This window comes from Ipomoea nil, unplaced genomic scaffold (assembly GCF_001879475.1).
Source record: "Ipomoea nil cultivar Tokyo-kokei standard unplaced genomic scaffold, Asagao_1.1 scaffold1074, whole genome shotgun sequence".
Classification (NCBI taxonomy): domain Eukaryota; kingdom Viridiplantae; phylum Streptophyta; class Magnoliopsida; order Solanales; family Convolvulaceae; genus Ipomoea; species Ipomoea nil.
The window spans coordinates 3,317,050-3,327,340 of record NW_017617502.1 but is presented as its reverse complement, the minus strand read 5'-3'; the positions used below and the strand labels follow the sequence as shown (position 1 = coordinate 3,327,340).

General features: G+C 32.3%; 1 protein-coding gene across 13 annotated transcripts; it reads left to right on the top strand.

Moving 5' to 3' along the window:
• Positions 1-843: 843 nt before the first annotated feature.
• On the top strand, positions 844-10,001 carry LOC109182842 (mediator of RNA polymerase II transcription subunit 19a-like). Of its 13 annotated transcripts, none has more exons than XM_019333058.1 (10): positions 844-1,153; positions 1,721-1,813; positions 1,971-2,037; positions 2,623-2,909; positions 3,057-3,296; positions 4,276-4,335; positions 4,850-4,888; positions 8,943-8,989; positions 9,366-9,434; positions 9,579-10,001. In XM_019333058.1, the coding sequence occupies exons 3-9, from the start codon at positions 2,007-2,009 to the stop codon at positions 9,415-9,417; spliced, it is 756 nt and encodes a 251-aa protein (XP_019188603.1). In that variant the 5' UTR covers positions 844-1,153; positions 1,721-1,813; positions 1,971-2,006; the 3' UTR covers positions 9,418-9,434; positions 9,579-10,001. The 13 variants fall into 13 exon arrangements, 7 of the variants coding, with proteins under 7 accessions (XP_019188603.1, XP_019188602.1, XP_019188604.1 ...); XR_002054447.1 differs by having other exon boundaries at positions 846-1,153; positions 9,371-9,434; XM_019333057.1 differs by having other exon boundaries at positions 9,366-10,001.
• The last annotated feature ends 290 nt before the right edge of the window (positions 10,002-10,291 follow it).

The following is a 10,291-nucleotide window of genomic DNA, read 5'->3' as shown; positions in this document are numbered from 1 at the left end:
CGATTGCCGTTTAGGTTTGAAAAGAGACAATTTTTACTAATGTTATCTTATGCAATGACAATAAATAAGAGTTAAGGGCAAAATTTGTCTAATGTTAGGTTATTTTTAAAAGAAACATATATTTGTACATGGACAACTTTATGTGGCTCTATCTAGAGTTACAATCCTAACGGCCTTTAGAGTAATAATTTTAGACGATAATAAAAATTATTATTCTTCAACATCAAATATTGTATACAAGGAGATTTTTAAGAATTTGTAACTCTAATACTTAAATTGTAGTATTTCGTTTCAGAACTTCTGTAAAATATTTATGGAATGTATTTTAATACAGAGTAATTTTGTATTACAACATATAAATTTATGTATATATTAATTTGTATATTTTCTTCTAATTTTTATTTTTTAATATTGATAATATTCGTACTGTGCATCCCACATGTGACATACTAGTATATGAAAAAGGGACATGCAATATTTATTTTCTCCATATTTTTAAATACATATTAATTTTACAGTAATTTTAGCCAACTGTTGACTACCCAAAAGTCATAAATCAATAGTAATAATAATAATAATTTAAAAATTAACTTTAAAAAAGAACAGAGTGAATAAAAAAGATATTTTCAAACAAGTTAGATTGCTTTCGTTAATCAACATGAATATTTTTCTAATTCATTTCTAGAATATCCAAACATTAAAAAATCTAAAAAATAATTTTGAAAAGTTATTTTACAAATTTCCCATACAATTTCTCTCTACCAAATCTAAAAAATAATTTTGAAAAGTTAAGGGACCTGCGGACGAGTGGAATATACACAGTGCGGCTTTGACGATATCTGAATTTTTGGATATACCCAATCAAGAAACATTACCATAACAGGACAGTGTGTCCTTATTTCTCTATCCATCCAATTCTTTTTCAACTCCCAGGTGCGCGGGGATTAGGGTTTTGCCCAACCGGAGAGCGCCAGTCAGGATACTCACCACCACAACCCTAACTCTCCTTCAGCTTTGTCTTCCCCACTCCGATTTGCTCCTTCAGGAGCATATTCAATTAAATTGAACCAAAGGACCGGAGAATCCTTGTTTTACGGAGCCGAAATTTCTGTGTGGATCTCTCGTTCCAATCCGGTAAACTTGTTTTACTTTGGTAAGTTGAAGTTCTCTGCATTTCAATTTTCAATCTTGTGGCACAGAAGGTGTCTATGGTATTGAATTTGGAGATCAGGCCGTTTCGCGGGCATACAACTGTTGGAATAAGTGGTAATTGTTTAAATATAGGAGTTTAATTCGTTCTAGTAACGTTATCTGGCGCCTGGAATGAAAGGAAAGCTAGTGAAATGGCTTCTTTGGTACATTTTATTGGTGGAATTTTTTAGTATAGTTTTAGATATGAAGTCAAGGTTAATTACTTTTATTTATGTATCCGGTATACCCAACTATAATTATTGGGTTTTGCATTTGGTTTGGGGTTTCACCACCGAGTGTTTGTGTCTGTTTAATTGTTTTAGCTTTTTCAAACAATTTTTTAAAAGTAATTTTTGTTTAGAGTGCAACTTTGTCCCTCTCTATAAAAGTTATTTTGTGTAAAGAACTTTTTCATGTTCATTTCACGAATTCAGAGTGTGGATTGATTGTTAGCATAATTGCATCGTGTCATGTTATAGCAACTTCTAGTTAGTGCCATATTTGACTTTTTGAGTTTTGATCCATGCAGAGTGCCCCATTGCATCAAAGGTGGATTTTTTTGGGAGAAGAGAAAAGGAAATCTCATAATAAAACCCTTAGGCTACAGGCTCTTTCTTGATCTGTAATGATCCCACTCTAATGTTGTATTCTTTGAATGTGATATTATTTTTACTTTTTAGATGATTGTGTTGGTAAATCCAACCCAAGGAGAATTTCACTGCTGAATTAGAGTTTTAGACTATATATACATACTTTTTATTTTATTTTATTAATCTCAGGAAAGAATTGTCTTTTCATTTACTTGATGCAAATAGATGGATGCAGATAACAAGAAATTTGGGAGAGGTAAGACATTGATTACCTTTCTCCTAAATAACTGAGACATTAATTAGCACATCTTTGTATCTTATGTGGTATGGATTGTGGTGTTCAAATGGCTTTGTTCAAGCTCTTGCTCTGTGTGTCCCCTTGCTTTTGACTCAAAATCAAATACCCCTTCCTTGATATGGAATAAATATTTATCCTAAGAACGTACATATACGCCTTTTAGTTTTCTCTGTTTTTGGTTTATTTCGTAACTGAAGAGTATGCTTTAAATTTATTGCTAGTCAAAATTTTCCAAAAATGTTCTTGCATTATGAATGATTCATTTTTCTCTAGGAGTGGCAATGTGGTTTTAAATCATTTAGACCTCAAAGCGAGTGTTATAGAAATGCTTTCATAAAGAACTGAGTTTTCTGTCAATTCATCTATTGCTGCCAGATTAATGCTCTTAGGGGTCAGAGATAACCTGTGTATTGATAAAGCTGTTTTATAATAAATAATTTATAGGTCCTTTTCTGTACAGTATTGTGTGCGTGGGTTTTTGTTGTAACTTATCTTTCTTTGATCCTTCAAAGTGATGTTAACTTGGTTCCATTAAAATATCAGGTCCACGTGAGCTTTCAGGTTCTGTGGACCTTATACGTCATTTCAAGTTGCAGCGTCATCATGAATTCTTCTGCAAGAATTCACTTCCATTGTCAGTATCAGATACATATTATCTGCATGATGTAGTGGGAGATGCAGAAATTAGGAAAGGGGATGGAATGCAATTGGATCAACTTATTGAGGATACTTCTTCAAGAGAGACAAATGCTCGGATTCAACCATTTAATCTAGATGTTCTGGTAGAGGCCTTTCAACTGAGGGAAACAGCTCCAATTGATCTCCCCCCGGTAATGAACTGCTTAGACTTTTGTGAGATTAGTTTTTCTGGAAAGCAAATTTGCCCTCCTTTTCCTATTAGATTCTGAAGTTGGGACCTACTAATTGTGGTTTTACAGATGTACTTATCATTAGGTCTCTCTTGTGGTATTTTGTAGTCTGAGAAGGGCATTCCAACTATAGCGGCAAAATCTAAGAGTGAGTCTAAAGAGAAGGATAAAAAGCATAAAAAACACAAGGACAAGGACAAGGACAAGGACAAGGAGAAAGATAAAGAGCATAAGAAGCACAAGCATCGCCACAAAGATCGGAGTAAAGATAAGGACAAAGATAAAAAGAAAGACAAAAGTGGGCATCATGAGTCTGGTGCTGAGCATTCAAAGAAACATCATGAGAAGGTTTGATAACGCTATGCTTATTTTTCCAAAATTCAAATAGCTACAAGCATGAAACCCTTGTTTTTTTCACTTGGTCCAAACATCATATAGTACTCATGTTTGCATGATTTAATTCTGGAGGATATATCCCATAGTGTCCAAAGTGATTCTTTTTAATTATCAACGCATGAGGATTTTTATATTATATAAAGAAAAGTATATGTGGAAAATATCTTTTATTTTATTTATCATTAGGTTTATTGATGTCTTGCCTTTGCTCAAAAGTTAAGGTCCATATTGCAGTCACTCTATTTCATCTTGCAATGTAATTTTGTCAAAGTATTTTTAGTGTAAATGTAGCAGTTCCACATGACGGGGGATTATGGGTATTAACTCCATTTTTGCAAGGATATTTAGTTTCCTATAATAATATTTAATTCTTAAAATACTGCATATCTTATAGTTTTAATAAAATGATAATTTGTTGCTCCTTATGTCATTCTAACTTTCCATTTTCCTTTTCAGGCCTTGTAATACTATTTTTCATTAAGAAGGTTTCTTTTATTATATATTGAAAATTTGAAACAAGATAGTGTTTTTGCACATATTGCTCATCTTTGGTATTAATTGTATGTCCTTAATGGAAAGTAAACATATTAAACCAACTTTCTTGGGAGTTGCCTAGTGCTTTTTCATCTAACTTCAATGCTAAGTTTGTGATCACATGCAAATAAATTTGTGCATATATGTCTAGATTTATACTGAAGATGCTACAGATGGTGAATAATAAATTTCTCATTTGAGTTAAAGAGTCTACCTTTCTATTTGCATCACTTTCTTGATGCAGTGGTTTATAGAATTATAGGTGCTGAGCTCATTTGTTGGTCACCTTTGAAAACTCTGAGGCCAGATTTAGATAATTGATCTCCATAGCCTGGCAGTTGTTGCTTTACCTTTTGTATTGATGCATCTACTGAATATGTATCTTTAATGACTATAGAAAAGGAAGCATGAAGGAGACGAAGACCTCAATGATGTTCAGAAACACAAAAAAAGCAAGGTAACACTGAAGTGTTTTTTTTTTTTTTCAAAAGTTTTTCCCCCTTCTTAGTTGGTACATCTTAAAACTATATTTTGAACTTATTGTGCAGTAAGTAGGGGTGGGCGTTGTTTGGATTAACTAAATCAAGACCCAAAATCTGAACCAAAATTTGGATTATGGGTGAACCCAATTACTTTTCAGGTGTGAAATTTATCCACACCCAAACCTGAAACCCAAATTATGTTTATCAAAGCATTTTAATTATTATGATTTTAACCTTAAATTATATTAAATGTAAATATAAATGGTTAAAATCAATGGATTAAAGTGTTATTATATATATCTAAATTATAGTTTGGTTTAGATATTGGGTCTCAAAAACACCACCACAAGTGTTTTAGATTATAGATTTGAAATATCACCCGAACTGTCCTGGCGCCCACCCCTATGCAGAAGGCATTTTGGTTAAACTTTATGTTTTTTTTTTTTTTTACTAATTTGGCTGCCCTCTTTATGCACTGACTTGCTGCAGCACAAGAGCTCAAAGATTGATGAAATGGGTGCAATAAAGGTAGCAGGATAAAGTGGCATGTGGTTCTATTGTTTAATTTGTCCTCAGATTTTGAACTTGAGAGTTTGGAAGGATCCTTTACTTACTATTATGAAATTATCTGAGGTACAAGTTTTAATGCATGCTACCCACTCTTGGTAACCCTTACTGCCTGACCTTTTGTTTCCATTTGTATTCTACCTGTGATTTATGTGCATTCTGTAGGACCATGGCTTCTCGTTCATGGATGTCTTTTTTTTTTTTTTTTTTTTTTTTCCCCTTATGTTAATAACCATTGTGATTTGAACTTTTCTTGAGTGAAAATACAAAGCTTGAAGATGTAAGTGTAAGTAACCAGCCTGTAACTATGAAGGACCAACATCTATAGATGGATATTATTGGGCTAGGTTAGACCGTTAGACATTGCATGTAGTCTTCTCTTAGTCAGTTAGTCATCTATTAAGCTGTGTGGAAAGGGTAAATATAGGAAGAATAGAGTAGGACCTGATAAATCAAAGACTGCCTAAAGAATCATAAGGTAAACCAGCAAAGCTATTTGGAAGCATGCCATGAAGGTATTAATACCTTCTCCTGCTGTATCTGAATGAATTAGGCACCTCAATAGTTATCATTAGTACATGTCCTTAATTAGTGATGTTTACCTGATTCTGCTATGATAGTAGTAGATATGTGCAAGTATGCATTTGCATTGTGTTATCAATTTTTGTTGTCTATTGAAACTTAACCAAGTAGAAACAATGATTTAGGCTGGTCATGTGGCCAAATGAGGAAGTGATAAAATAAGTCATAAATACTAAAAGAATTCAAACTGTTAGTCATTTGTTGTTACTTTTTTTTTTTTTCCTACTAGTGATTTTTTTAGGTTAGAACATTACATGGCAATACTTGAGTGTTTGAGCTCAATTGCTCAAATATAAAAAAACATGACTAGATTCTGTTTGTTAATTGGGATATAATTGTCTTATTGAATTTTCTCTACCTGTTTACACTGCAACATTGGGAAGTGGGTTGTGCATAAGTTCAGAAGTGTGTTTAACTTGAAAGCAATTACTAATTTCCTAATGGAATATTCTTGTTGCAGATCTGCATTTAAGACACTTAATGTGCCATCTTTCACGCAGATCTTCATTCATCCTTATAAAGAAAATGTTTATGTATGTATTCACAATGAGTGTGTCTCCTGTGAGACCGTCTCACACATCCTTATTTGTGAGGCATCAAAATGTAATATTTAGGGTTGAATAGTTATGAGAAAATGTAATACTTATAAAAAACCTCACCCGTCTCACGGATGAGGATCCGTGAGATGGTCTCATAGGAGAATTTGACATACAGTATAGGCTTTTCATAGTCACTAGACAGACCTTATTGAGAACAACAACAACGATGTCTTGCTAGTCCTAAAGAACATGTATTAGAGATCAAAATATATGATTTGGTAACCGAGTTGGCTTACAATATGTTTGGTTCATGGAATAGGTCAGAAATGGAATAACATTCTTGAGAATAAGCCTATTCCACCGTTTATTAAGTCCTTTTATTCATGCAATTGAGCTATTCCCCTTGCAAAGGAAGTAGTTATTTTGAGGGGTCTTCATATTGGGCTATTTTTAAGTTCTTAGGAATAGTTTATTTTTGCAACGCCTAATTTTCCCTTAACTCTTTTATTATATATTAGGAATGTATTTTATAATAATAATATGATTATTATTATTATTATTGTGTCGATATATATATATATATATATATATATATATATATATATATATATATATATATATATATAGGGCAGATTCAAATGAGAATATATTTTTCCGTAAAAAATACAAAATAATCTCAACCATCCATTTGGTATGATCAAACAGACAATGGTTGAAAATAAGGGGGAAAATGTTGTTTCATTTTCGTAATTATTACAAACTTTGGTCGTATACTGGAAAAACTTGAGAGTGCATCCCGTTTATAACTAATAATGTACTCAAGATTTAAAACGAGTTCATTCAAGTTTGTTATACTCGTATGTTACAGTGCAACAAAGTTGAGTGCACTCTTTATAGATCTTGAGTACATTGTTAGTTATCCGCAGGATGCAATTGCAATAATTACAAAAATGCAATTGCAATTTTCCTTTTCCCCTTATTTTCCAACCGTTGCTCAACCTAAATGGATGATGAGGTTATTCCACATTTTTTTATGATAAGACATGTTCTCATAAGATCTTAATTCTATATATATATATATATATATATATATATATAAAACTTATTTTGTTAATGCCTATTTTTCCTTAATTAATACTCCCTCCTCATTTTGTGTCTGGTTCGGTTAAAGAGACTGAAGTTATTTTTAATTCATTTTTTCATAATATTAAGTTTAGTATTAATATACAAAATGTATATATTTAGAAACTACGTTAAAAGTACTATTAAACACAAAAAATTAAATTTAAAAATAAATAAAAAATACTAAAGAAAATAAACAAAGAAAAACGAGCTGGTTTGACCAATAAATAGTAAGTAGGACAGATAAAATGAGACAAGGGGAGTATATCCATTAATTATAGAGGGTATTTATATTTTTTGACTATTTATTCCGTTTCTATTCCTTAAACTAACCTAACATTTAAATATAATTCATTAAATCTATTACTTTCACAAACCAAACAATGGAACAAAATTCATTTTCTATTCCTTGCATTTTCTATTTCCCATGGAATAAGATCCTATTTTTCCAAAATTCATTTTGTGGACCAAATGTGTTGTTCACTTGTTCGTGTCCAAAGTCATAAAAAAGGACTTACATCTAAGGTTCACTGTTAGGACTTCACTACGTGAAATGCCAGACCATTGTCCTTGTGGTGGCAATAGAAAATAGGAACAATAAACGATTGTAAATTAAAATATTTTTTGGAAAAAGAGTTATTTTCGGGGTTTCCAAACGGACCCTTAGGTCTTCACTGATGAGTACATTAATTTTAGTATTTCCTATGCTGTAACAATACTTAATTAATATCAATTGCACAAAGATCTATACAAGGAGGACATGGTTCTATTTCCTAAAACGCTACAATAAAACAGATTTAGTTATCAATTGCAGAGAGATCCATACGGGTCTGATCTGGTATGCACAAATCTTTTATAATGTACTGTCTAGGGAAGGAAGCATATACAGTTATGTACAACCTCTCTTGACTCTGTTTTTGCAGAGGTTATTCTACATAGAGCCTGTAATAACAAGTAATTCAGCATGGCGCACTGCTATGAGAGCTTCGAATAGTTAGTTGCAAAGAATTCCACATTTAACTTGTCCATTTTCTTACACTTTCTTTAACAAATGTGAAGTAAAATAAAGAATGAGAATAAAATTGGAAAATGGTAAAGAAAGGTATGATTTCTCCGTAGGAGTTTTAAAGATGTGAGACATAACTCAGGAAAGAGAAACTGTATAGCCATATTTGAGGATAATTTCTGAAAGATGGGCTTGTGTAGTAGCTGAGTGCTTAGCTGTCAGGACTGTCAGGTTATGTCATAAAACACAAGATCTCTGAAATCAAGGTATTCTGTTTTTTACATTTTGTAGCTGAATGCCGATACAACCCTCTTTTCTCATCTACATGAATCTTATTGCATATTTGCATTATTAACTACAATTATAGGGCCCTAAGTTTAGAAGTTGGTTTACTACTGTTTTATTTCAGCTTGCTTGGTCACTCAAAAACTTCTTATATGACCATCATAAGATATAGCTGCTAAAATATATTGTATCATTTGAGTGACAACTCTGATTTCCTGCTTTCTCTGCCTACTTTTAGAGATTGACATAGTTATAGATGACCCTAAGGGGGCGTTTACTTCATGTACATGATAATCTTGTATAACTTATTTAGTTCAAATTATGTGATATCCTCTGGTATTGTAACATTACTGATTTACTGCCGCATAAGAAAATGAGTTTATGTGAAGGTAATGTGATTATCTGCGTTGTCTTAGGTATTGTAACATTACTTTAAAATATACCAGTTTTGTCATTTATACTGCATATATCGTTTTTGTAGAAATTTCAAGATAATATTACACTCTCAGTCTTAACTAAACATACAAGGTAATGTACTCACATTCCTTGAACTAAATATCCCCTAAGTGTCTTGCAATTATTTCAATCTTCACAAATATTATGTTAAAGAGTTCCAACACCTGCTTGACAAGGATATTATCTGGGCAATTTTTGTTAAATGCTAGAAATGGTGGTGAAAAGTTGAAGCTTAAGCTGATATTACTGACATTATTCTATAGCTTTTCATGTATGCCAGCTTCCATCGCTAATTGTTTTTAGTTTTATAACTTCAAAAAATGTTTTTATGTTGTACAAAATGTGTCTATTACTTCAGTAAGCAGCATATATTTCCTGGTGATTCTAATCTAGGGGAAGTCTTCCCTATCATTGCATTCACTTGTATTGCATTTCCTTTTCTGTGCAGAATAGTTTGTGAGCTAACTAAAGATCGCCAAGACGGTGAATTCAACCGTTGAAGTAGATTTAGTTCAAGGTACAAACTACTGAAAAGAACATTGTGTCATAACAAGTGCTCCCATTCAAAACATAATCCCATCTTATGGTTCTAATGGCATATTGGATATCACAGCCTTTTACTGTTGTATATGTTTTTGCCCTTTTCAAGTCTTACTAATAGGTCTAACAAGTTTGCAGCTTTGCATAGTAAAAAGAGGATGCTGAGTTGAGTGTTTCTATTCATCATTTGTCTTTCCTTTGAGCTTGAAGCTGGCTTCTGATCTTCAAATGTTAGGTGGGATTCATATAGAGGTTTTGTCGCTACTGATATCATTATAGGACCTTCTAACGTTGGGAATAGGAATTCTTTTTGTATATACTAGGAAGAAATGAAAATCAATTTATTCTTTCTGATATTGAGTAGGGAGAATGGCATCAGTTTGACATCTGTTTCCAATCATAATAGTTCATATCTGAATGTGTAAATCTCTGTAAAATTTTGGTACTTGAGTCCCGTTGCCTCTAATTGAGATGCATGCTCCTAGTATGACTTAAACCTAGGTTGTTCTTGTCATGTTATAGAAGTACTGGTTGTTGCTGTATGTTTATTATTTTCTTCGTGGGAATGATCTTATGGCGCTGTGTTTTGTAGTTAGTAAGTTGTATTTCTTTCTTATTTTGTTAGAGGTATGTACTACCAGAGGATACAATTCTATCAATCATAGCTTTCCTGAAATTTTTCCTTTTATGAAGGTGGGAGAATTAAATTTATATAGTTTAGGTGTGTGGTAGTACTTTTTATGTTGCCTTCTGGGTTTGGACTATGGAGTTTATGTCATGAAAACTGAAGCGTGGCATCGAAGATATTGGGAAGAATGAGAAATATGATTATGT

What these genes read in the sequence shown, in the direction of transcription:
- LOC109182842 (XM_019333059.1), top strand. Translation starts at nt 2,007, where the DNA reads ATGGATGCAGATAACAAGAAATTTGGGAGAG. An exon ending in TAACAAGAAATTTGGGAGAG is followed by an intron (nt 2,038 to 2,622) that starts GTAAGACATTGA and finishes TTAAAATATCAG; the next exon opens with GTCCACGTGAGCTTTCAGGT. An exon ending in AGAAACACAAAAAAAGCAAG is followed by an intron (nt 4,336 to 4,849) that starts GTAACACTGAAG and finishes GACTTGCTGCAG; the next exon opens with CACAAGAGCTCAAAGATTGA.